Source organism: Danio rerio, chromosome 10 (assembly GCF_052040795.2).
Source record: "Danio rerio strain M-AB ecotype USA chromosome 10, GRCz13ab, whole genome shotgun sequence".
Classification (NCBI taxonomy): domain Eukaryota; kingdom Metazoa; phylum Chordata; class Actinopteri; order Cypriniformes; family Danionidae; genus Danio; species Danio rerio.
In genome coordinates, this window is record NC_141030.1 from 44,819,720 (window position 1) to 44,847,494 (window position 27,775).

Sequence of the window (27,775 nt, forward strand, 5' to 3'; positions counted from 1 at the left end):
ATATACAATCTGTTTCATAAAGGAACTCATCAAGCTCTGTAATGTAACACATGGCCAGTGTAAAGCCTTGGACGAAACAACACATTCACACACGCTGCTCTTAATCAGCCCAAAACAATGTCCTCTCTGAAAGCTTCTCCAAAACAAATGCAAAATCCGTGTTTCATTCCGAGCCTTTTAATCTAGTCATTACCACTATACATCCACTTCAATGGCAGCAAAAACACAGCGGTCGCTCTTTGCAATTTCTCATTTCAGCTCTTGTCTTTGTATCTTTGTAGCATCAAATGAACTTCCTCAACGTAATGGTGGTTTGGCCAAAGTGAATTGCTGAAAGGTTTGAGTCCGCGTGCTGTGCGCATAATGAATAATTGTCTGAAATGCAGCACAGCCCCTGTCAGAAACACGGCGACTCATTTAAATGTAAATTCAAATGATATTGAAATAAAGAGTGGTTTCTTTTTTGCTCAATCAGTGCATGTAAATCACATACGCTTGACCACTGACTTACTACTACATTTCCTCAAATAAAAAAGTGAAAATATTTAATAATATTATATAGCTTTTAGTGTTTAAGATTACCTATTTCTAGATAAATCACTGTATATTTCCTGATGGTTGGTAGTATTATCGTTTCAAACCTCTACTACTAACAAAAACGTGTCTCCTACATGTAAACTGGGGCTTTTACTTTATATTTGGAGGAAATTTTGAACAGTTTGAAGAAAAAACTAGATTTTCTCAACAACAAAATTGTGGCTAGTGAAAATGGCGAGTGGCTAGTAATGTTGGAACAACTAGCCTACTCTGTGCACACCTGCCTGGCGGAGAGCAGCCGAACATCAGGCAGTCCATCCCGAATCTGCTGCTTGATCTCATCTCTCTGTAGTTGTTAAACGCCATCTGTATTTCATCGTGTGTAGACCTATATCTAACGCGTCTGTCTTTTTAGACCTATATCTAACGCGTCTGTCTGTTGAATCAAAGCAATCCATATTAAAATTCAATCATAATAGGCCAGACAGCATTTGTTGCCAAATGTCCACTGCAATTACAAAGATTTCCCCACTGGACAGATATACGATGACGTTAGTTTAAACTTTTCACAGGCCTTAAGCAACACAAGCATCTGCAAAGTGCATTTCTTTCAGCAAATTAGGCAATGCGCTGCCTGTGGATGCAGATTTCTGGGTCAGGATGGGTGAGAAACTGAACCACTAAGATCCCATTCACTTGTCCCAGATCTCATGCTGTCATGCGGTATACACAGCTAAACAAAACAAACCAACACAAACAATGCAGCACAGAGACACACAAGAGAACGCTGCCAAACATGAAACAAAACTAAATATATTAAACAAAATCATCAGAATAAAATAACTGCATCGCATAATTCGGACTCTCGCAATATAAAGGAATTTCTCACTCAAAGCTGAAAATTCTGTCATCATTTACTCACTCTTAAATTGTCACAAATGTGTTTGAGTTCCAACTGTTATACAAAAAAGAAGATATTTTGAAGAATGTTGAAATCTGTAATTAAATACTTTATTATCAGTTGTTTTTCCTAATATGTTAGTAAAGATTTTCATAATATCTTCTTCATAATATCTTCTTTTAGTGTTCAGAGAATAAACTCATAAAGGTTTAGAATCACATGAGGGTCCATAAATAGTGAACAAAATGGCATTTTTGTGTGAACAATCCCTTTAAGTTATGTTCCCTAACTATTTAGTCTAACATTTCTTCACAAAAGTGCACGCAAAGTCAGCAAACATTCTCCAAATCTCAATTCTTTTCTGAATTTTGACTTTGTATATCATAATTGCAAGTTATAAACTGAAAAAAACATTATAAAATACCTTGTAATTATGAAGGAAACCCCAATATTGCATTAGCAAAAAGCAAAACAATATAATTCGCAAATAAATAAATATAAAAACAAAACCTCGTGGTTTATAAAGTTTAGAAACATTGAGAACACTAATAAGCTATTATTACCAGCTTTGCACGGGTCCTTGTAGTCAACTTCATCACTTTCTCCTGGACCTGTTTGATAGATTGTATCCACTGTCAAAAGGCAAAAAATGAGCACCAGCACGCGGGTCCACGGGGAGTTCATGCCGGGAATGAGTGAGCGCGGGCGCGGGTGTGGATGTGAACCTGGAGCCGGCGAGAGTTTGGAAAGACTGGGGAAAATGGGAGCTCCAGGGAAGGCGGGTTTAGGCTTTGCTCTCTTCAGTGTCTTTATTCTAGTCCAGTGATTCGCTCACATAACCGGGCCACGGGCCAGCAGAGAGCTTACAAACATCACAGACCGGAGGTCAGCGCACTCGAAGCGTCCTGAGCCCAACGGTGCGGGCGAGATCGCCAAATGCGCATGCGCATGAGGACGCATTGTCTAAAAACATTAACTCCTCTTTTTTGACATTGTGTTTAATTTAGTGCACATAAAATCAGGAGGACGTGTTATAGTTGGAATATCAATGTTTTTACAACCTGACAAACATATTTAGCATTTAGCCTAACGTCACGTCCTAACCTGAAACTCACCTGTCCATTCTGACAGGCACATGTAAACAGAAGCATCATGGGAGCGGCCCGCGCTTTTTATCCAATCAGAGATGTGTTCCGCTTCTGGATTATTTTTGGGATTTTCTTTAGGCAATCTGAAACTCTGCAGGCGAACGGCTGTTTTTGTCTCTGTTAAAAGCAAGTTACAAGAAAGTTTTTACAAAGTTTGCAGTAATTATGAAGTAGTCTACACAAAGTAAGTACTTGAGTAAAATATCAACCCACATAACATGATTAACGTTACTCCACTAAAAAGTAGGAGGTAGGGGAGCATGGGGCACAAAGTAATGCAGGGTTAAATGTAATGTAACAGAGTTTTTAGGTATTTGCTAAGGGTTAACCGTGGCATGCTTTAAACGTTTTCACCACAGTGTCGCCTGATGTCTTCCTGCCAATTATTGAAAAAAGTTTGCCGAAATTTGGATGAGAAACACAAGAGAAACAATTTTTTTGTGGCATAAAAGTATTTTTTATTATTGTCAATATTTTTTTATTAAAAAACAAATCTGTGAAAGTATAAACGTGAAATCTTATATTGTTGTGATCGACGTCTTCTAGGCTAAAAGATGGAACCATTTTGAAAGATGTAAAAAAACACAGTAGCTGCGTCCCAAATGGCACACTATACACTATGCACTCATGCACTATGTACTTATGCACTTACACACTCAACAGGATAGTACATGTATGTAGTGTCGTCCCAAATGGCACACTAATGTGTTTTTACTAAACGGAAATTCAAACCGTTTCCCTGATGACGTTTGACAGTTGCCAAATCAGTGAAATAAATGACCGAATTATCAAATAATACCTATCGTGAGTATTGCCGCATTCACCATCGGGAGGCGATATAATCACTCTAGTAGGAGAATTTTGCTCTCTCCATCCAAAATAAATAAAGTTATCCAACATGTGCGTCCGATAGCTCCGCCCCTTCCGCTACGTAAGCAAACCTGCGGTCGTTGAGTGCGTGAAGTGTCCATCATTACACACTTCATTTTAGCGACTGAGTGCATCATCCGGGTAATTAAAGTGCACTTATTATTTTAAGAGTTTTCAGTGTGAACACACTACTTACACTATTTATACTACAAAATGGCGTAGAATAGTGCATAAGTATGCGATTTGGGACGCAGCTAGTGACTGCCAGCCGGTTTTTGAAGAAAACATGACACAGCGGGGTTTGTTGTAACAGAGTGTTACAATTAAGCCACACACTGTTGAACACAAATTAAACTAACATACTTTTTTTAAAATTTTGAGTGTAATGTTGAGAACTTTTTAAATAAAAAATGTTTTTAATAGAATATATTTTTGATAGCCAAAATATTTTATTGCTAATACTACAAATAAATGCATTGTATAATAATGGAATAAAAAAATCCAAATGTGTTTATCCAATAAATAAATAAACATACTGTGCTATGTAGAATAAAAAATAAATTGAGCTAAGTACTGAGGAAATAAAGCTACTGTTTAAAGTAAACTTAATTTAAATGAACTGTGTGTAATCTGCACTTTAAAAAATAAATCCGTAAAATTTTCGGTAAAAAAATTTTCGGCAGCTGTGGTTGCCAGTACTTTACCGTTAAAAACACGGTACAAACCGTAAAAGTAATTTCTCATTTTTACAGTAAACTACCGTACTTTATTAATTTATAGAAGTAATGTGTCTGTATGTTGAATGACCAACATCTACACATCTTTTGTTACACAGTTAGACACGTTAGCACACCCACATGCAGGTAGTGATGAGGAAGTTACATAATGAGCCAATGCTCATCACAATCAACTTTTCCCACAAGCAGAAAAGAGTATCAGCATAGAGAAGGTGCTCAGTGTCATTCACACAGCTACTAAACAACAGTATGGTAACACACATAAAATTAAAGTCATGAAATAAACATTGTTTATCAACATTAGATGTAACATAAATCTCTAATGTACACAACTGATGGGGAAACAACTAAAAAAATCTATTTTAATGTCAACAAAATGCATAAAAAGTGATGTGCCATGCAGGGAATTCTGGGAAAGTCAATATACGGTTATTCGCCGTATAGATTGAGGAAACAATACATTAACCAGGTTACGGATTTGTACTGTAGCATTTTTACTGTTTTTTACAGTTGAAATCACAGCCATTTTTTACAGTGTGCCTTTTAAAGCATGTGTTACAACTAACCCTCTGTCTATTACAACTTGCCCCGCTGGTGGGGTACATAGTAACATTTTACTCCTGGCACTTTTGGCAATACTGCACAGAAACCATGGGTCCGGCGTTCATACTTCCAGTGCTCATTTGTAGGAGAGGCTTGTGTTTTGTTGGTAAAAACAAGTGGTTTGTCTAACCCCAATACTTTGTTTATTATTTGACCAAAAAAGTGTTACTTTGTGCCCTGCTCTCCCCTACTCTGAGTTTTACGCGAATCAAAAAAAAAATAATGTTTAAAACTTTTTTATTGTAGTCTGCTTTTCAAAAGTAAAAACTAAGGGAGTAACATTAGAGTAAAGTAAAAATTTTTCTTAAAAACCTAATTTTAAAAGCTAATGTTTTTAGCAAAAATATTTTTGTTCTGTGGTTACTAGCGCACACGAGTACTCCATCAAAGTCACGTGTTATTTTGTGTCAATGTGCTGTCATAGCCTGGAGATCAAAATCAAAGTTCCTTCACTCAATTTCAGGCCATTGAGAAGTAGGTGACTTTTTTCAGTAGAACAATAATGAAGACTTTCAGCTGAATTTAGGGTCCTTGATTTGTATAATGCAAATAAATGGTTCCCTGTTTATGAGATTAAACACATACAAGTCCAAATAAGGGCAAGGCAGTGGCGCAGTTGGTAGTGCTGTCGCCTCACAGCAAGAAGGTCGCTGGTTCGAACCTCGACTCAGTTGGTGTTTCTGTGTGAAGTTTGCATGTTTGCCTTCGCGTGGGTTTCCTCCGGGTGCTCTGGTTTCCCCCACAGTCCAAAGACATGTTGTACAGGTGAATTGGGTAGGCTAAATTGTCCGTAGTGTATGATTGTGTGTGTGTGGATGTTTCTCAGAGATGGGTTGCAGCTGGAAGGGCATCTGCTGCGTAAAATACTTGCTGGATAAGTTGGCGGTTTATTCCGATGTGGCGACACAGAATTATAATAGGGACTAAGCCGACAAGAGTCCAAATAAATGCATGTGGCTCCTGATGATACACGGAAATCAGATATGTTCAAGAAAGTGAACATTTTAAGTTTATTTCTAAGTGAAGTTTCACAAACTAAATTCGAGAGGAGCACGTGATATGATTGTGCACTGCTGGCCACTCATCCGTAATAATCCAATCAGAATGATCCTAGCTTAATATAAATGGATCACTTTCTCCTTATTGCTTCATTTTGGAAGAATCCCCCCTTCCACCCCAACTCCTCCTTTTACTCCCCTTCTAAAGGGGGAGCGATCGAGACCTACCTGATATCGGATCCCCTGATATGCTTATTGACCGGGCGGGAGCCCTGGGCTCAAATATCTCAGAGCTCAGGGTTCTCTCCCTGGACAGCATGCCAAACCTGCTATAAATGGCAAGCCTATCTAAGTGGGAACTCTTGAAACAAATTTTGAGAGGATCATGTGCTTATGATTGCTTGCAGCCTGCCCTGCATTATTCAGTTTATAATTTACCAATCAGAACAACCCACTACAAATACCCCAAGTTCCATATGCAGACATCTTTGTTTTTGAAGAACCCCCCCTCCACCCCTACTCCTCCTTTTATCCTAGATGGGTGGCACGGTGGCAGAGTGGTTAGCACTGTTGCCTCACAGCAAGAACGGCACTGGTTCTACTCCTTACCAAGCCAGCTGACATTTCTGTTTGGAGTTTACACGTTCTCCCCGTGCTTACGTGGGTTTCCCCGGGTTTCCTCCCACCATCCAAAAACATGCAACTTAAGATAATTAACTAATCCAAATCAGCACCATAGACATGTTCCTAGTTAGTAGTTATCTCTTAAAAGCAATCACTATCTGTTCATTTGCTACTACAGCAGGGGAGTTCTCCAGATCTACCTGAGCTCAAACTCCCCTCTTGCCTTGGAAATGGGAGGGAGCCCCGGGCTCGAGGATCTTATGAGCTCAGGGCTCTCTCCAGGGATAGCATGACAAACAAGCTTTATAATCAATCATCAGCTAAGTGTGAACTCTTGAAATCTTGAACCCACAGTCTGGTCAAACACTTCTCTGTAGAGCTTGAGGCCACTTGATATTGCATGTGGGAGCTTAAAAGTAATTAAAATAATGTCAAGTTTTCTTGCACAGAGTGTTCAAATCACTTCAAAAGACCTCAGTGTGTCATCAGGAGTCATAGCTATTGATTTGAACTTGTTTGTACGTGTTTATGTCTGATTAGAAAAAACAGGTGACCATGACTCTTGAGTCAAGGACCATGGATTCAATGAATAAAATCCTCTTTAAAAATCTTCTATGGAAGAAAAAAAGAGGGGAAGTAAATTCACTGTACATCTTAGTTTTTGGTTGAACCCCTGAACTATCCCTTTAAGGAACAACATGTTCGAGTGAACCAAAAAAAAAAAGAAGTAGTTTCAGGTCAGCTCTATAAAATGTGATTCAGGCACTGTTTTTGGAAAGACATTCTGTACAGCAGCACTATATCCTATTCGTAATAGCTTCCTCTAAATATCTTGACAGATGTTATGACTTGTTCTAGGAAATTAATTACCGGTTGTTAAGATCCTTTGTGACCAATTATCAGACCTATGCCAGAGTTTCAGCTTTGGAACTTCATGCATGTGCAGGGCTCAATATAAGAGTAAACTGGAACGCAAAGCATCTTTCCAAACCAACACTGTAAAAATATACATGAATTAGGAGTTTTCCATATTTTGTGGTTCATGTTTTACCCATTTAATTCTGCTTTTGTATTGCATTATAGACCTTTGATCTTTCTTCCAACACTTTTAACCTGAAATGTAAAAGAAAGTGACTTTTATTAAGAGTTTTAATAGTTTAAATTGATGTATTGTGTGGGTTGGAGTTGTATATTATGCTACAAAAGACTTGTAATAAACTACAAGTACATTCTCTGTTATTTCGTATACATTATATTATTTCAAACTACTAAAATGCCAATAAAAGTCACTGTTAAACTGTAGAGTTAAATTTTTAACTACAAAAGTTGGCAGAGCAGAGATAAAAGGTGCTGTATGTACGTTTTTGACTCTTCTAAAGCATAAAAATACCATATTATGTTTGCAGATATTTCGGAAACATGCTACGTGAACATTCTTTATCTGAAAATCGATGCTGAAGTCAGATATTCTGCTTTGAATATGTGCGTTACGTGCGTTACGTTGCTGTTACTTTGTATATTATGTATATAAGTTTGTTTTCTAAGATAATTTTTTGTTGAGAAAATAAGCTACATGTGTTATTTGTCAATTTATTTGGTTTGGGACTTTCATTTTGAAATCTCTTTGGTTGCATGAAATGGCTGACTGCCCATAAGGTTATCACTTCCTGTTAGCAAGCTATGGGCAAACATGAATTGTTTGCATGTGCTCTTCAATGGATGTATTGACTCCAACAAGAACCTCAAGTGATTTAAGGAGCATTCAGGACAATTTCTTTCGTATAGCATGCAGCCAATGAGGTATTTTGCTTTATATTTGTGTGTTGTGTTTGAAGTTTCTAAAGTTTGTTTGTTTGTCTACATATGCTTTGATTTGTAGTAAGTACATTTGTTTTGTATTCATTGTTTAGTTTTCAAGGTGGATTTGGGGGGAAAAGCCAACAAATAAACCAGTAACACGGAAACCACTTGTGCTAGCGTATGCTTGAGGGAAATTACAGGCTGTCTTTGTTTTGGTCCCTTAAACCATCCCACTGCCAGTTTAGCCAATCATATTCCAACACCCCTAGTTCCCTTGATGTGATTAATTCAGTCATGAAGGCTCTCAAAATGTGCGTCCTTGACCAAAATGCGACCTCCAGTGGACAGTAATAGAATCTTAAATGAGACGCAGATTCAGAGTTCCACATGAGGTTAATAATTGCCGACAGCTAGCTCTCTGCAACTCTCACATGGTTGCCCACTAAAGCTAAGCAGGGCTGTGCCTGGTCAGTACCGGGATGGGAGACCACATGGGAAAGCTAGGTTGCTGCCGGAAGTGGTGTTAGTGAGGCCAGCAGGGGGCGCCCAACCTGCAGTCTGTGTGGGTCCTAATGCCCCAGTATAGTGACGGGGATGCTATACTGCTCAGTGAGCGCTGTCTTTCGGATGAGATGTTAAACCGAGGTCCTGACTCTCTGTGGTCATTAAAAATCCCAAGATGTCCTTCGAAAAAGAGTAGGGGTTTAACCCCGGCCAAATCTGCCCACTGGCCTCTGTCCATCATGGCCTCCTAACCATCCCCATATTACAATTGGCTTCATCTCTCTTAACCACCAATCAGCTGGTGTGTGGTGTGCGGTCTGGCGCAAAAATGGCTGCCGTCGCGTCATCCAGGTGGATGCTGCACACTGTTGGTGGATGAAGAGATTCCTCCCCATTTTGTAAAGCGCTTTGAGTGCCCAGAAAAAAGCGCTATATAAATGTAAGGAATTATTATTATTATTATTATTATTAATAATAATTAGCAAATAACATAAACATTACAAACGTAAACATTAGGTAAGCATGTAACATTGTAAACCTGTGTCCTAACAACACGATACGTGAGGAGATTTGCAGTGATAAGCAATGTGTCTGTTTGCACCAGACGAAACACGACAGAAATATAAATACAGCCATTCAGAAGCACAGAATAGTGCACTCACTGCACTCCAACCAAATGGTTTATAATCTAATTAATACATATTAAACCTCTTTAACATTATTAAATGTAGATGCTGAATCACTGATATGTGTTGCCTTGCTCTGAGTCACAGTTCTAAAGCTCAATTTCAAATGGTTTATTTTATGTAAATAAAATAAAATCATGTAAATATAATGTAAAATGGCATTCAAACTCGCATTATTAGAATTTAACCCTGAATGAAGCACATGAGGTTTCTAAAATATAAATTTCAGGTGTTGGTTAGGACAAAAACTCCTTTTAATATGGCAAATATTCCGTGCCGTTGCTTTATTTACAACAGTTTAAATCAGCCTTCGATGGTGTCCTCAATCTGGCAACCTGCTCTTGTGTATGTTTTGAACCAGGGGTGCAATACCTACTTCAACCACTGAGTGTCAAACTTGCATACTGCACCTTAAAGCTCCCATAATGCAATTCACAACAGTGAATAAATGGAAAACACTTGTGAATAACAAATTACGGGAACTATTAATTAACAAATATTTTCTACAGTGTAGTTTCAAAATCTTGCAGCATGAATAAAGACATATATTTACTATCCTTAAAAGGAACGTGTTCAACACCTTTATTAGAACAGCAGCTCAGATTCACTTACAGCATAAACATCTGCAAAGCCAGTAACAAAAACAACCAAATCGAAAGATTCAATATGCAAACAATTACAGGCATTTTTTGTAAAACCTCACAAATCAAGGCTTGTCACAGTTCTTTTTTTTTTTTTTTTTTTTTTTTGCTAACAGGACATATCTGCAGGCCAGAGATTGTTCACTTTACATTAAAATACATTACATTTGATGAACAGTCCGCAGGTATGTGATGCCCAAACACGAATCCCTAGAACAAAAAGTCGTCATTAGTGCATTTATATATGTTCTCCCTTAAAAATATATATATTTTAAAGTGTTTATGTATGAAAAAAGCTTCTTGTTCTGTCTTATACACAATATACACTGTATACATTTAGTCTTATTTGAGCTATCTGGTTTTATTTGCAACACAGGCTCATTCTGAAAATGTAGCCCCATATACATTTTTGGAGATTGTGAATTCTAAAGCCAGACGTACGTATGGATGCATTTCATCTTTAAAACTAAAGCTACGTGGCGCTACGATGCTGCTCCTTTTTACGCTTACCAGCTGACCGATTACCTTTGTGTGGACGGCTTTACCACTGTTTGTTGATCGGCTCGCCATGTACTTCAGAGGATTTGAGACGCAGAGCGAAGTTGACAATGACGATGGGGTTCGAGTTTTGGTTAGGAACAGTTCCAGAAAACAGGTAAGACAAAAACAAAAGCCGAAAAATTAAACAAACAAGTAAATACCAGAGTGAGGATGTGGTAAAATCTGTCAACGTGGTAAAAAAATCTGGCTTTTCTTTTTTTGGATTGCTTTTAAAAACACTGTCGGTTAGGTTTAGGGTAGTGGATGGGTGTTGGTCAATAAGTGCTCTTTAAAACACTGTCGGTTAGATTAAGGGAAGGAGGTGGGTGGGGGTATTGGTCAGTCAATAGACTGATTTCACGCGGCCGCCATTTTCAAAAGCGAAATCGAGGCTGCGGTGGGAAGAAACCCGGAAGTATCATTGGGAGTTACATAGGAATGTTGTGTAACTGGCTATATAGCTTATCAGCGAAGAGAAAGTGACACAATTTTATAATTTCACCGCCTTCCAGGTGACCCGGAGGTCCGTTCTGAATGAATGGTGAATATAATAAGGGATATCAGAGCTCATTTTCAGCTAAGTTAAGGGAAATGGCACTAGTTAGCTAATGTTTTCTTTCCCAAACACACGTTTTAGATGCTATTTATTAAACTCGAGTTAATAAACTGATTCTTTTATTATATTAGACTTGTCACGATACTGAATTAAAAGAAAAAAACATAAATTTCCCGCGAACATAAAGGCACTGTTGATGGCTTTCTTAAAACAGTGCTGATTTGCCATTGTGGTCACGTGTTCAACAGAAATGATTGTGATTGGCTGAGAATGTCATCAGTTTACCGCTGTTTACCAAGCACACACACAACACAGACAGAGGAGCGATCTGCTTGTTGATTCGACTAAACTTCAAGGCAAGGCTGCTTCGCGCTTCAGTCTCCGTGTATCTGTGTTTGCACTGGGTGAAGAGCAGTAAGCTGAGTGCAAACTAAACACAGAGACACGGATACTGAAACGCGAAGCAGCCTTGAAGATCAGTCGAGTCATCCGCGCTCAGCAGCGCTTCCATGTTAGCGGGAAATAGCCGGGTTTAAAACTTCAGTATCGGGACAACACTATTACAGACAACACGAGGGTGTGCTTCAGAGGACTGCAGTGTTTTATCGCTCACCGGGTTACATAGACTAAAGCAGAAAAGCGTCGTCTGTGTTTAACTGGTGCCATGAACTGAAGCCCAGGAGGACACTTAAGCGCATCACTGAGATTGTGATGTTTGATGCTAAGTTGCTTTTAATTGTTTAAAATAAACTCACTAAATAATATTAAAGTGATGTTTACATCATTTCTGCATTTTAAAATCTCTGCAACAGCTGGAGGTTTATTGTACACGGCATGTTACTGCAATACAGTGCTGGTCCTATACTGTACTTCCGGGTTTCTTTCCACCGCAGCCTCGCTTTGGGTTTTTAAAATGGCGGCCGCGTGAAATAAGCGTATAAGTCAGTCAGTCAGTCAGTCAAACAATCAGTCAACAGCGGCCTCTGGTAGATTTACGCAAGAACAGCAGGTGCAAATGGCACTTGTGATAAATTTGAGATCTGAAAAAGCATACACAGCAGCCTCTGATGGATTCGCAAAAATGAAAACTGCAAAAACGTAGCCTCTTGGACGTATTTGGCGCTCTCTAGAAATGTATATTGGGATACATAATCAGAATGAGCCTGGGTTGCACCAATATCTTTTTGTGCTCAAAGAATATTATGATTTATGCGTTCAAACATACATGGTAAAATTGCTGGGTTCCACAGTTTCTTCATGTTGTCACGACACAAATCGATTAAGTTTTATCAAATTTAAGTGGACTGAACATAAAACAATTAAGTTATCCACAACAAAACCTTAAGAATTTTCCCAGAGATGGATTGTGGCTGAAAGGGCATCCGCTGCGTAAAAATGTGCTGGATAAGTTGGCGGTTCATTCCGCTGTGGCATCCCCGGGTTAATAAAGGGACTAAGCCGACAAGAAAATGAATTAATAACCTTTAAGAATTGTTGATTCAACTCAATTTAAATGAGTAGTTTGAACAAGCAGCATTTTTTTTGAGTGTACTTCCATCTAAACCTGAAACCTGTTACTTAATTTAACAGCACCTTTCCAGTAAATAATGAACTCCACTAAAATGCAGGCTTGTTTTGCAAAATGGCAAAAAGAAAAATACACTTCACAGAGCATGTGCAATTTTGGTTCAAAAATAAACCGAAGCAATAATAATCTATAATGTATACATTTGCATTAAAATAACTCTATTAACTTTTGCATAATGTGTGTTGCAGTCAGGGGACGTTTATGTTTATGTTCAGTTATGATTCTGCAGTGTGCATTATTCATCAAAGGCAAAATCACATGTAACACTTATACGAAATATAGTTAAAAACAGCACATTACTTCAAACTGAAATAATAAAATACCTCTGACATGTACTGTACTTGAAAATCTTAAAAAACTTAACATATTCCACTGTTCTGGAAACTCGATCATAGATTGTTACTGACAAAACAAAAATACACATAATTAAAAGACAAAAATCTAATATTAACATAAGTATATATGTACAGTTGAAGTCAAAATGATTCACCCTTGTGTGATTTTTTTTTCTTTTTTAAATATTTCCCAAATAATGTTTAACAGATTCAGGAAGTGTTCACAGTATTTTCTATAATGTTTTTTCTTCTGCAGAAAATCTTATTTATTTTATTTTGGCTATATAAAAGCTGTTTTTTAAATATATATATATATATATATATATATATATATATATATATATATATATATATATATATATATATATATATATATATATATATATATATATTTGAAGGTCAATATTATTAGCCCTCTTAATCAATATTAGTTTTCAACTGTCAACAGATCAAACCACTGTTATACAATGACTTGCCTTATTACCCTAACTTGCCTAATTTATGGAGCCAGATCAGTCTCAAAAATAATACAGTTACAAAATAAATTCATACACCCGCAATACAATTCATGTTTACCAAATCCAATTTGTAAATTCAAAACACAATTTAAAAATACCGAAATCCAATTCAGAAATTCAAAAAAGATTAAAAAATATGCAAATACAAGTCGTAAATTCATAACACAGTACAAAAATGCACAAATACAATTCATGAATTCAAAAAACTATTTAAAAATACGCAAATCCAGTTCATTTGGTGAAAATATTTATGATTTTCAATTGTGAATTGATTATTTGTGTTTACAGATGTACAAATTGTATTTTGTAAATGTATTAACCAAGTTAAGCCTTTAAATGTGTGTGATGCGGTGGCGCAGTGGGTAGTGCTGTCGCCTTACAGCAAGAAGGTCACTGGTTCGAGCCTCGGCTTGGTCGGATGGCATTTCTGTGTGGAGTTTGCATGTTCTCCCCGTGTTTGCGTGGGTTTCCTCTGGGTGCTCCGGTTTCCCCTATAAGTCCAAAGACATGTGGAACAAGTGAATTGGGTAAGCTAAAATTGTTCGTAGTGTATGAGTGTGAATGAGAGTGTATGGGTGTTGCAACTGGAATGGCATCCTCTGCGTAAAACATATGCTGAATATGTTGGCGGTTCATTCCGCTGTGATGACCCCAGATTAATAAAGGGACTAAGAAAATTAATGAATGAAGCCATTAAATGCCACTTTAAGCTAGCTTGAGTACTAGTATCTTGAAAAATATCTCATCATCAATATGTCATCATGGCAAAGATAAAATAAATCAGTTATTAGAAATGAGTTATTAAAACTATTATTTTTTAAACTCTCTGTTAAACACAAATTAGAAAAAACATAATATATTCATTCATTCATTTTCTTTTCGACTTAGCTTCTTTATTAATCAAAATATTAATCTATTATTAAATTCTAAAATAAAAAAATAACAATTTAATTTGAAAATTTAATAATTCTGACTTCAACTGTGTATATATATATATATATATATATATATATATATATATATATATATATATATATATATATATATGAAAAAAAGAAAAACTAAATTATACATACATAAATAAAATGAGCAATACTTTTAAAAGGCACCTTTGGTCTGATCTCGCTTCAACCCTGTATTAAATGCACAACTCTGGAAAACGTCTCTTTTCTTTTCAAATATGTACAATTTAATGCATGAGCACAGAATCCTTCAGATTGCCCTTTTGAATTAATTTGTTCCCGGACATGTGGAACATCTGTTTCTGTGTCTGCTATTGTTATTTCTGAGTGGCACTTCAGGATGGACCCTTTAGGCAAGTTATTAAATGTCACACTGCAACTCCAGGTGGGCTTCATTTGCATGCAAAGTTTACGCCCTCTGGATTTTTTTCATTTCCAGATGCAACAGGGAATTTAAATATGGAATATGAGGATGCATCTGCAAAATCCTTGCGTAACCACAATACGAGACCTTCTACTTCTGATTAAGAATTTCTCTTTTTCTAGACATTTTTAACATTCATTTTAATGTTCCTTCTCTATGCAGGCACAGCAGTTGGTTCCTTTTGTTAGTTCCTAACTTAGTTCCTTTTACTTTACAAAATAGTGTATCTGTTAAACACCATTCAGAATAAATTTTTAACAACAAAAAGGTGCTCAGATATGAAAAGTGCTCGTATTTAATTGTCTTTCAAGCTGAATGGCATTCACTGCATGAAGCAAAATTACTAAATGGAGGAAAAATTTAAACTAAATGTAACATTTACACCGCCTTAAAGGGCCATGACACCCCCCACTTTCGGTTAAAGTCTACTTCAGAATTTTTTAAAAAGATGCATGATTAATGGGCGTGGAGCTCCGCGAGCATCGGGCAGGAGTGGGCGTGGCCAGCAGGGGAGAAGGGGAGCGAACTGTTGTTGACAGTTAGCTCACAAAATGAGACAAACCGTGAGGAGACGCATGAGTTTATAGTTCACAAAGTTAAAATGCAAAGAAATAAACAGTAATTTAATGCCCTGCTACATTTGTTATTCGTAATTTCATATACACATAACCATAATTTATATCATTATAAAGATAAGTGTGTTCATGTAAACACTATAAATGAGGATTCTCCCTCAATCCCCGTATCCAGCAGACTCAGTGCAGCAGGTCTCCTGACCTGTCTATTTTAACCATTAACCCTGCTGGTAATCTGGAGGATTTAGGCAAACACAGCAGCACGGCGATGTGTCTGAATGTGAACGAACTCCTGATAAAAGTCAACGTCCGCCATTCTTCAGTTCTCGCACTGCTCTCCCGGCAAAATGCTTGCAGCACACACACAGCTTTGCTGTATGATCGGCCCTGACAAGATCGCGGGGAAAAAAAACATGCAACAAACGCCGTGGATCATGGAAACAAACACATGCGAGCCTTCATGAACGGCTACTGCGTGCCGTTGGTCTGTGTCTCACAGCTTGCTTGAAACTGGCAGGTCTGCCTCCGGAAAGCACGTGCTCTCATGAATAATTAAGCAGCCGGCTCTTCTCATAGGATAAGAAAACTCCGCTATGAATAATAATGAGAAACCGACGCCTCATCATTGCACTTGCAGTAATGCGCAACGTCGCCGATTTTGATCCCGCCCCAAAAATCATTTTAAACCCGGAAGCTGAAGTTAGCTGACAAAAGCTCAAAATTATCCAGTTTTCCCCACAATTAAAGCTGACAGGTGCTAACATTGTCTTAACTGATGCTCAACACACACACACATCTATTAATATTAAAAAAAAGTTCTCCATTGTGTCCTGAACCTTTAAAGATGGTGCCACCGTTTGGCCCAAATGCTGTATGCCAGTGCCTGCTGTGCTAGCTTCATACCAAATCTAGACCAGACTTCTTGCAAAGTGAGCTAACAAAACCGATGTTTAGTTTTGATTCCATGTGTACTATAATAAATATGTACCACACATTGCAATATCAATGCTCAACCGATGTATTGTTCAGCCCTAAACTGCACCATTCACTCCATCCATGCTCCGAGCACCCTGTGTGAAGCAACCGTCCCGTTCATATCCTCCAAAAGAATCCCTTGAATCCCATGAGCCGCCCCGTGAGGTATCACCGGAAAACATCGCTCTTTCCTCCCGCTGGTCACCCCGCGACTCCCGTCGGACACTTTGTTAGGGGGTGGCAGAACGAAATGCGTGTGTCGCATCTCTGATGCCACAGAACTGCAGAACCCACAAGCCACGGCGGCCTGAAAACCCCTGCGAAAATTCTCATTGAAAAAGCCGTAGATGATGGGATTGACGCCGCTGTTGAAGAACGCCAGCCAGTGCGCCACAGGGAACAGATAGCTGCTCAGAAAATCGATCTGCTGGCGGTCCAGATCCTGATAATCCGTGAGGAGCATCAGTGTCCAGAGCGGCAGCCAGGACACCATGAAGAGCACTGCCACCATTATTAGCATCTTTATCACCTTCATCCTCCGTCTGGAGCGTAAACGGTTCTCCTGGAGGTTGCTGGAGAGTTTGGCTGCGATGCAGCCGTACATGATGCTGATGAGGCCGAGCGGCGCCAGGTAAACGTGGACGAAGATGACGGTGGTGTAGACGCGCCGCATGTCAGCCCTGGGCCAGTCCTCGAAGCACACGAACAGGGGGTAGATCTGGTCGTTTTGCACCATGTACATGTCGTCCAGGTGGATGACGGTGAGAGTGGCGGCGGAAGGAAAGATGATGGCGAAGGCGAGCAGCCAGATGAAAACGATGGCAAAGAGGGCCGTGACCGGACGCAGGCGGTGGTGGAAAGGGTAGACGATCCCTGTAAATCTGTTGACAGGAAGAAGAGCGATTCAGTACTCAAAACATAAATCAAATCACTTTTATTGTTGCATGGATGTACAGTCGTGTGTGTGTGTGTACAGGGGTTAGAGGAGGGGACTGAGAACACAGCCCTGTGTAGCACCAGTGTAAAGGTACTGTATGTAATTTTCTGAATCTTCTAAAGGATAAAAATACCATTATATGTTTGCAGACATTTAGGAATCATGCCAAGTGAGCTTGTTTATCTGAAAAACAATGCTGAAGTCAGATATTCTGCTTTGCAAATGTGCGTTACATGCCGGAACGGCTGTCTTTGTTTTGGTTCTTTGGTCCCGCCCACTGCCAATTAAATGATTTAGCCAATTACATTTCAGCACCCCATATTTCCTTGTTGGTATTTCATTCATTCATTCAGGAAGGCTCTCAAAGCATGGGTCTATGACCAAAATGTGACCTCTGGTGGACAGTAGCAGACTCCGAAATGAGACGCAGATTCAGAGTTCCACATGGGTTATTAATTAGCAAATATTATAAATAATACAAACGTAAACATTAGGTGAGCAGGATACATTGTAACGCTGTGTTCTAACAACACGCTACTGATCAGATTTGCAGTGATAAGCAATTTGGCTGTTTGCACCAGACAGTCATTAAATACAGCCATTCAGAAGCACAGAATAGTGCACTCACTGCACTTCAACTAAATGGTAAGGTTTATAATCGAATTAATACATATTAAACCTCTTTAACATTATTAAATGTTGGTGCTGAATCACTGATATGTGTTGGTTTGCACAGTCACAGTTCTGTAGTTCAATTTTAAATGGTTTATTTTATAAGATCTGAGGTGAACTATCTGCTGCTGCTTTCAGTAGAATGGCTATAAATGCCATGTAAAATGGCATTTGAACTCGCATTATTAGCCTTAACATTGAATTAAGCACATGAGGTGTACCTGAGGTGGTCTTTGTCAGTTTATATTATCGTGTTCAGTTACAAGAAATAGAAGCCGTTTCTAAAACATCAATCCAAGGTGTTTGTTAAAACAAAAACTCATTTTAATATGGAAAATATTCCCTCTATCGCATGCCGTTAGACTCGCTCCTTTTGGTCCTTGATCAGGCAAGCTGCGCTTGCATTTGTTTTGATCCAGGAATGCAACCCCTAAATCAACTACTGGGTGTCAAACTTGAATACTGCACCTTTAAGGATCATTGTGGATGAAGTGATGTTGTTCATTCTGATCATTTGGCATCTTCTTGATAGGAAGCTCAGGATCCAAATAAGTTCAATTGACTGAAATGCATCTTTTCAAAAGGGGGCGGAGCTACTAATGCCTTTGTGTCAGCATAGTGACAAATTCAAAACACGACTAGCATTCATTTGTGCATTTAAACTCCACATTTATAATCCTCTCAGTCGCTGACATTATCTTCAGCAGGCCAAAACTATAATAGCGGATGGCTGCTTCTCACTCGGGGCTGTTTATGCAAATGAGGGAGAGATGGTCACTAGTGGGTGGCGTTTTTTTTTTTTTTTTTTTTTTTTTTGGAGAATTTCAATGAAAGTGTTTCTGCAGAATTAATTCATTTTTATTTTTACAGCCTGGCTATATTTACACACTGCTGACACAACTGTGTTTAAACCCCTTATGAAAGTGATTTTTGCATAATAGGTGCCCTTTAAAATGCTGTTTTTTTTTTTTTTAAAGGTGCCGTATATTGAAAATCTGGGTAGAGCTGAATAATAAGGGTTCAGTTCATGGAAATGCCATTCTGTGAGCCTCAAGCTTTATTGTTTCCTCATTCTTATGTAAATCCAGGTGAAAAACAGGCCAATCAGAACAAAACAGAGACTGTGATGATCCAGAGAGAGAGAGAGAGAGAGTCATAAATGTTAGATCATCCCGATTCATATAGGCTCAAATAGTGCTTTGCAGTTTATTCAAATAATGTTAGTAAATAAATAAATAGCATTTGTAATATGCAAAAAAGGTGTCACAGGGGCACAGAGGGTATCGCGATTGCCTCACAGCAAGAAGGTCGCTGGTTCGGGACCAGTTGGCATTTCTATGTGGAGTTTGCATGTTCTCCCCGTGTTGGCATGGGTTTCCTCCCGGTGCTCCGGTTTTCCCCACAGTCCAAACACATGCGCTATAGGGGAGCTGAATAAGCTAAATTAGCTGTAGTGCATGAGTGTGTGTGAATGTGAGTGTGTATGGTTGTTTCCCAGTACTGAGCTGAAAGGGCATCCGCTGCATAAAAACAAATGCTGGAATAGTTGGAGGATCATTCCACTGTGGCAACCCTTGATTAATAAAGAGACTAAGCCAAAAAGAAGAATGAATAAATATGCCAAGAAATACTGGTGTTCAGCTAGGTTGATTGTGCCCACTAGGGGGCCTCAGCAAACTTCCAAAGGGTCCTCAAGATCACTTAAATATGTTTAAAATAAGATTAAACAAAACATTATATCACTTAAAAATAAAATAAAAAACAGAGAACCAACATAAAAAATCAACAATAATAACAGTTATAATAATAATAATAGTAATAATAATAGCAATAATAATAATGGTAATAATAATAGTAATATTAATATAGTAATAATGTTAATAATACCAATAATAATTATAATACTACTACTACTACTAATAATAATAATAGTGGTAGTAATAATAGTAACAGTAATAATCATAATAACAGTAATAATAATAATAATAAAAAAGTTGAAAACAGAAAAATGCCATTTTAATGTCATTAAAGTATTAAAAATTAAATCTCATGGGCATTTTTATAATTATTATTTTTTTATCTTTATTCTGGAGGTAGTTAATTTAGTCTTTGGAGTCACAAACGTTCAGAAACAACTAACCCTATATTTGCTATTTATTTCTGAACTTGTCTAAATCAATCAAATATAAAAATCCCTCATCAGTTTTTCACTATGTTTATATGGAGTTGTCTATTCATGACATGTCTATTTGCAATCTTTGAGTATTCTGAGAAATACATGAGACTTTCGACATGTAAAAAATCCATTCATTTATTTTATTTTAAGCTTAGTCCCTTTATTAATCTGGAGTCACCACAGCAGAATGAATCGCCAACTTACCCAGCATATGTTTTACGCAGTAGGTGCACTTCCAGCCGCAACCCAACACTTAGAACCACCCATACACTCTTGCATTCACACTCATGCACTACTCCCAGTTTCATTCATACATTCATTCATTTTCTTTTCAGCTTAGTCCCGTTATTAATCTGGGGTCACCACAGCAGAATGAATCGCCAACTTATCCAGCATATGTTTTACACAGCGGATGCCCTTTCAGCTGCAACCCAACACTTAGAACCACCCATACACTCTTGCATTCACACTCATACACTACGCCTAATTTCATTTATTCATTCATTTTCTTTTCAGCTTAGTCCCTTTATTGATCCGGGGTCGCCACAGCAGAATGAACCGCCAATTTATCCAGCATATGTTTTCTGCAGCGAATGCTCTTCCAGCTGCAACCCATCACTGGGAGACATCCATACACACTCATTCACACTCATACACTACGGACAATTTAGCCTAACCAATTCACCTGTACGGCATCTCTTTGGACTTGTGGGGGAAACCGGAGCATCCGGAGAAAACCCACGCCAACACGGCACAGAAATGCCAAATGACCCAGCCGGGGCTCGAACTAACGACCTTCTTACTATGAGGCGACGGTGATAACCATTGAGCCACCATGCCATCCTTCCTAAATTGATCAAATTTAAAAATCCCCCTTGGCTTTATATTCAAAACACAGACATTCTGCCTCCTACATGACATGCCTATATTGGCAATCTAAGATATACATCCTATAGACTTTCAACTTTATTTCAGACATGTAAAAATAAATAAATAACTACAATTAATAAAGAGCAAAAGGCTTTCACGCTGAATATAAATCAAGAGTGACGTTCGAAATATAGAGCCGTCAGAAATGAGTGACAGTGCATGTGGCCCTCGTAGCTTTGTAAATTGAATGCACAGCTCTGGCTGTTTGATCAGATCACACACTGTTACGAATCTTCACACATCTTCAAAATCAGCTTCAGAACATCAGCAGGTGCTTGAACCTCACAACAAATCAATGCAAGTCCTAGAAGACGGCTTTTTTTCTCGGTAAACTTTCACAGCGTGGGTGATGTTCAGATGTGTCATCCTTGATGCTGCTTCTTTCGCACCTGATTCTCATGCAAATAACGTAATAAAAAGACAGATATTGGCATGACAGACACAAATGTCTAGCCATTACTATGTGAAATTAAAATTAATTAGTGTACAATACCACTGCTGCATTATTAAAGGGCACATATTATGCAAAATCACTTTTATAAGGGGGTTTATATGCAGTTGTGTGTCAACTGTGTGCGAACATAGCCAGCATATATAGTTAAACATGAATTTATTCTGGGCGAGTGGCGCAGTAGGTAGTGCTGTCGCCTCACAGCAAGAAGGTCGCTGGTTTAAACCTCGGTTTAGTTGGGGTTTCTGTGTGGAGTTTGCATGTTCTCCCTGTCTTTGCGTGAGTTTCCTCCGGGTGCTCTGGTTTCCCCCACAGTCCAAAGACATGCGGTACAGGTGAATTGGGTAGGCTAACTTGTCCGTAGTGTATGAGTGTGTGTGTGGATGGGCATCCGCTGCGTAACAACTTACTGGATAATTTGGCGGTTCATTCCACTGTGGTGACCCTGGATTAATAAAGGGACTGAGCCGACAAGAAAATGAATAAATAAATGAATTAATGAATAATGAATGAATAAATTGATGAATTTATTTTTTTCTTTTTTTATTATTCTTTTTTTATTATTATTTTTATTTAATTTTGTTTTTAATTAATTAATTAATTAATTCAGTTTTTTTTATAACCACACTTAAATAAAAACAGTCTGCAGAAACACTTTGATTGATATTCTGGGCCATGTTATATGTGCCATTATAGGCCATGTTATACACTCAGTGCAATAAAGTCCAAGATGTGTTTGGTGCAATTTGTTGCTATTTTCAGACCGGCGCAACCCTAATTTCCATGTTTTGCGCCATGTTGTTTTCAATAGCAAATCCATTTGTGCCACATATGTGGATACATGCCGGTCTAGAATGGAGGTGTGTTAAAGTGCATTGTTATTTTGATGAACTGAAATGGATTGCGCCATTGACTAACTAAAAGCTGCTTCAAAGTCCAGAGCAGCGCATGTAGTTATGTGCCTATGCAGGTCCAAACACTTACACATTGCTTACACACAGAATATTCAGCGATACACAAATATCCTTACAGATAAAAAAAAAGAATTAAAATGTTACAAAAATGATTATTTTCTACATAAATATAAAGACTACATGCCTTCTTCATCTCGGGGGCCTTTTTTCTAGTGATGGAAAGTTCAGATCATTTTACTGACTCGGATCTTTGAGTCTCGTTCATCAAGATGAACGAATCTTTTTTCGAGTCATTTCGTTCATTTGGTTTAATTTGCCAAAATAATAAAATGTTACGAATTGCTTCCAAACACGTCTACAACTAACCCAAATGTTGACTGCACGACAAATATGTCATGAACGACCCATCACTACTTTTTTCAGTTCAATCATGACAATTTGCATTAGAGTAATAATATTATTATTCATAGTTATATTATTTATTATATGCACATTTAAATTAGTTTGAATAAAAACTAGTTTAGATTTGTCCACCTGTCGAGTTTTGGACCATATGGGGCATAAGAATAGGACGTGTGTTTGATGTAACTCAGCTTTTTGACCGCACTTTGTTATTATTGTTCATTTATTCGTTTGCTGGATATTAGAACTGAATTTAGAAACCGTTTTAAAGCACTTCTTTCCGCTTAACAAACTAAATTAAATATGTAGGCTGATGAATGTCTTCGGTGGAGTGCGTACAACACCGTTTTCTTACTCCATGAAAGTAAAGGAGTAAAGTAAAGAGTAAAGGTAAAGAGAAAGTAAAGATGCAGATGCTCTGTTTGACTGTTTTCCCGCTAGTGAAGCGTTTAGTTTTGTGGGCCACTTTTGGCAAATATTTGGCACAGTAAACTCTGGCTAATGCAGCCGTTAGCCTATAGTGGCCCAGAGAAGATATGGAAAATGTGGGCCGAATCTGGGCCAGTATAAAAGCAACCTGTGGCCCAGAATAGGGTCAGCTCTGGTTCGTTCAGTTATCTTAAAACATAAGTAGGCCACTTGGTGAATATTTGGCACAGTAAGGTATGGCTAATGTGGATTTGAGCCTATAGTTGCCGAGAGAAGATATGGCAAATGTGGGCCGAATCTGGGCCAGAATAAAAGCAACCTGTGGCCTAGAATAGGGTCAGCTCTGGTTCGTTTGGTAAAATTCTGGCTGATATGTGATATTGCTTTGGCTTAATTGTGGCCCAGATCTGGCCAACAGGAGCGGACTGCCCAAGTGCCATCATTCCATGCTGTATGTGGGCCAGATCTAAGTGTCTATTGTGGGCCGGATTTGAGCCACATGAATTGTGTGAAAAAAAAACTATGGTAGTCAATGGTTAGATGTTTCCAACATTTTTCAAAATATCTTCTTTTGTGTTCAACGGAAGAAACTACATCAGGTTTGGACCAGGTGAAGGATGAGTAAATGACAGCAGCATTTTCATTTTTTAGGTGAACTATCCCTTTAAGAACTGTGCATTTCATAACTTAATAGGGGAACCAAGAATGCTTCCTAAGGCACAGGTGTCAAATCCAGTTCCTGGAGGGCTGCAGCTCTACACAGTTAAGATTTAACCAAATCTAAAGTCTTCAGATTTTAAATCAAATCTTCAAGTCTTGTTTGAAACCCACAGGTAAGTGTGTTGAAGCAGGGTTGAAACTAAACTGTGTAGAGCTGCGGCCCTCCAGCATCTGAGTTTGACACCCCTGCTGTACAGCAAAAACACTCTTAGAGATCCCTACCGTTTTAGAATGTATTGCCCATTTGCACAACACTACTATATCAAGCACTCCATCTTATACGTAATGTTTGATTATTATAATTAGTGGTGATTACCTGTCTACTGCTATGGCAACCAGGGTGAAGACAGAAGCAGACACGGACATGCCCTGAACCAGGTTACTCATAGTGCAGGTGATCTGGCTAAAAGGCCAACCTGTGGAGAAATCAAGCTGAAATATAATTGCAGTACAGTCATTTGAATATAATACACTTTTATATTGAGTGTTATAAAATTATTTCAGGTCCTAAAAAGATAAAAACCTTTCAACAGAGATCTGCTACGAATTTTTTTTCAGAATGTGTCCCGTTTAATTTGATGTTTTCTGAGCAAAAAAAAATGACTTTTGTATATTTTTAGCATGATTTACAGATTATGTAAACTATTATATCATTAAGTGTAACAATAAACATTATTATACTTATTTTAGAACAAAAATATCATATATAAAATATCATTGACAAAAAATTACATTTCAACATGGTCATCAAAATGGAGTGGGATGAAGCACAAGCTAATTATTTTCCCACCCTATTACCACATACTTCCTTCCTCTATTACTTAAATGGCAAACAGCCATTAATTGAAATTTCATCATAGCTTTCTCATTTTATCCTTTTTCAATCACCTTCATGATTATATTCCTTTAATAATAAATATTTATACAACTTTTTAAATTGATTAATATCCTGACATTTGTTGAGAGTCTGATCTAGACTGTTCCATAATTTCACATCACAGAAATTCATTCATTCATTTTCTTGTTGGTTTAGTCCCTTTATTAATCCGGGGTCGCCACAGCGGAATGAACCGCCAACTTATCCAGCAAACTTTTACGCAGCGGATGCCCTTCCAGCCGCAACCCATCTCTGGGAAAACACCACATACAGACAGACACAAACTTTTTAAAGTTGTCCTTGTTTACAACCTCCTAAAATGTATTTCTTCTCTCAGATTATATCCTCCTTGTCTTTTTTCCAAAACCTTTTGTTTGCATGTTGTAAGTAATTTATTCCTAGCTTTAAACATAAATTGTGCTGTTTTAAATTTAACCAAATCAATGAACTTGAGCATCTTTAATGTAAAAAATAAAGGTTAATTAAAAACCTACAGTATCTATCTATCCTTCCATCCATCCATCCATGACAAATCCCTCATTGTCTATGTTTGTCAAGTTGCCATATCTTCTATGAAGCTCATCACCTCACACAATTGATGAAATATTTAAATATGAAAGCATTTTTTGATACAATCTGGCAACACATGTTATATGGTTATGCTGTTGATTCTGTGCAGGTGGTACAGTAGATGCGGGATTTTAATGGTGGTGGTAGCAACACAAGTAGTAGTAGACCATATTTATCATTCATTCATTTTCTTTTCGGCTTAGTCCCTTTATTAATCCGGGGTCACCACAGCGGAATGAACCGCCAATTTATCCAGCACGTTTTTACAAAGCGGATGCCCTTCCAGCCGCAACCCATCTCTGGGAAACACCCACGCATGCTCATTCACACTCATACACTACGGACAATTTAGCCTAGCTAATTCACCTGTACCGCATGTCTTTGGACACCCACAGGAACGCAGGGAGAACATGCAAACTCCACACAGAAACGCCAACTGACCCAGCCGAGGCTCGAACCAGTAACGTTCTTGCTGTGAGGCAACAGCACTACCTACTTTGCCACTGCATCGCCGACCAAATATATATTAATATATAATATATGATGCCTTAAGTTTGTGTGAAGTCAACATTTACAATGTTTAAATTGTTAGCGCACATTGCTATTCTTTAGAGGAACAATTAATCTATGTCAATTATTAATTGACTAAAAAAATGTTTGTTTCTGTAATCTTCAATCAAAGTCTGAGCATTTGCTTCCGTGTTTGGAGTGGGCGGTCCTTCTCTAATGATGTCAGTTCGACACTTTAGCCACAAAAGTTCTTAGCCACACCTCTCTTATCGTTGGTGTGCTATGGGGGAATGATACGCAAAAAGAAAGCCCTGCCCCCTACTTTATATTCCGGTTCATTTGTCAGTCTTTATACCTTCATCTTTGTGTCTTTGCTTCCAGTCAAAGATTGTAATGCCCCTCATAACTGTCTTTTGTAATATTCAATATGGGAAAAAAAACTAGTGCTATATCTGTTTTGATATAATTTAAAAGTGTGTGCTGTGTATATATTATTATTATTGTTATTATATATTATATTATTTGTATTATTTATATTTAGATATAAAATATGTGTCTATATGATACAGATGATATATAAATTAAAATTTCTATGTAACAAAATTGTTTTGTATAACTTTGTTTCTATGTAATACACTAACCGGCCACTTTATTAGGTACACCAGTCCAACTGCTCGTTAATGCAAATTTACTTGGCAGCAACTCAATAGATTTAGGCATGTAGACATGGTCGAGACGATCTGCTGCAGTTCAAACCGATTTCAGAAACTGCTGATATGCTGGGATTTTCATGCACAACCATTTCCAGGGTTTACAGAGAATGGTCAGAAAAAGAAAAAAAAATCCAGACTCCAGAGAGTGGCAGTTCTTTGGGCGCAAATGCCTTGTTGATGCTAGAGGTCAGAGGAGAATGGCCAGACTGGTTCCAGCTGATAGAAAGGCAACAAGAACTCAAATAACCACTCTTTACAACTGAGCTCTGCAGAAGTGCATCTCTGAACACACATTACACCCAACCTTGAGGCGGATGGGCTACAGCAGCAGAAGACCACATCGGGTGCCACTCCTGTCAGCTTTAAGGAGTAAAGTAGTTCTGAAGGCAAAAGTGGGTCCAACCTGGTACTAGTAAGGTGTACCTAATAAAGTGGCCGGCGAGTGTATATACTGTGTAATAAACACTCATATATGATGTGACTTTTATTTTGGATATAATTAATCACAATTAATTTTTGCCTAGTATAAAGCACAGCTATGATCACAATGTTGATAGTGATGAATATAAAAATGAAGATGGCAATGATATTTACAGTACTGATGATGACAATGATGAAGCACTGACCTGAGATGAGGCTGTCAATCAGTGTGGTGGGCACGCAGAAAATGCCCACCAGCAGGTCGCTGACGGCCAGGTTGAGGATGAAGAGATTAGTGACGGAGCGCATGTTTCTGTTCCTGATGACCACCAGACAGACCAGCCCGTTGCCCACCACACACAGCAGCAACACCAGCAGATACGAGAGGATGTAGCTGACCGCCATCCCCGCCGAGTGGATGTAATACGGCAACAGTGTGCAGTTTTGCCAGCTCAGGTTGGCAGCAGAGTGGTTGAGGGTCATTGTGTCCATCTCGGATCTTGAAAATAAAAATGATTTGAACAAGCATTGC

At 38.2% G+C, this 27,775-nt stretch overlaps 2 protein-coding genes across 4 annotated transcripts in view; both read right to left on the reverse strand.

Annotated features, from left to right (window-relative positions):
• The window catches only part of bmp1b (bone morphogenetic protein 1b), an 81,464-nt gene extending 79,092 nt beyond the window's left edge, over window positions 1-2,372 (reverse strand). The window contains exon 1 of one of the 2 annotated variants that reach the window (XM_087269562.1): window positions 2,002-2,372. In XM_087269562.1, the coding sequence (XP_087125688.1) occupies window positions 2,002-2,122 (121 nt within the window). In that variant the 5' untranslated portion in view covers window positions 2,123-2,372. 2 annotated transcript variants of the gene reach the window in all.
• A 12,389-nt stretch (window positions 2,373-14,761) lies between these two features.
• The window catches only part of npffr1l1 (neuropeptide FF receptor 1 like 1), a 40,798-nt gene continuing 27,784 nt past the window's right edge, over window positions 14,762-27,775 (reverse strand). Inside the window, exons 4-6 of one of the 2 annotated variants that reach the window (XM_087269565.1) lie at window positions 27,450-27,742; window positions 24,470-24,569; window positions 14,762-17,403 (exon numbers count right to left, since the gene is read on the reverse strand). In XM_087269565.1, the coding sequence (XP_087125691.1) occupies window positions 16,593-17,403; window positions 24,470-24,569; window positions 27,450-27,735 (1,197 nt within the window). In that variant the 5' untranslated portion in view covers window positions 27,736-27,742 and the 3' untranslated portion in view covers window positions 14,762-16,592. Of the gene's footprint in view, window positions 17,404-24,469; window positions 24,570-27,449; window positions 27,743-27,775 lie in introns of those variants that run through there. The other variant, NM_001171696.1, reaches the window with a different exon arrangement.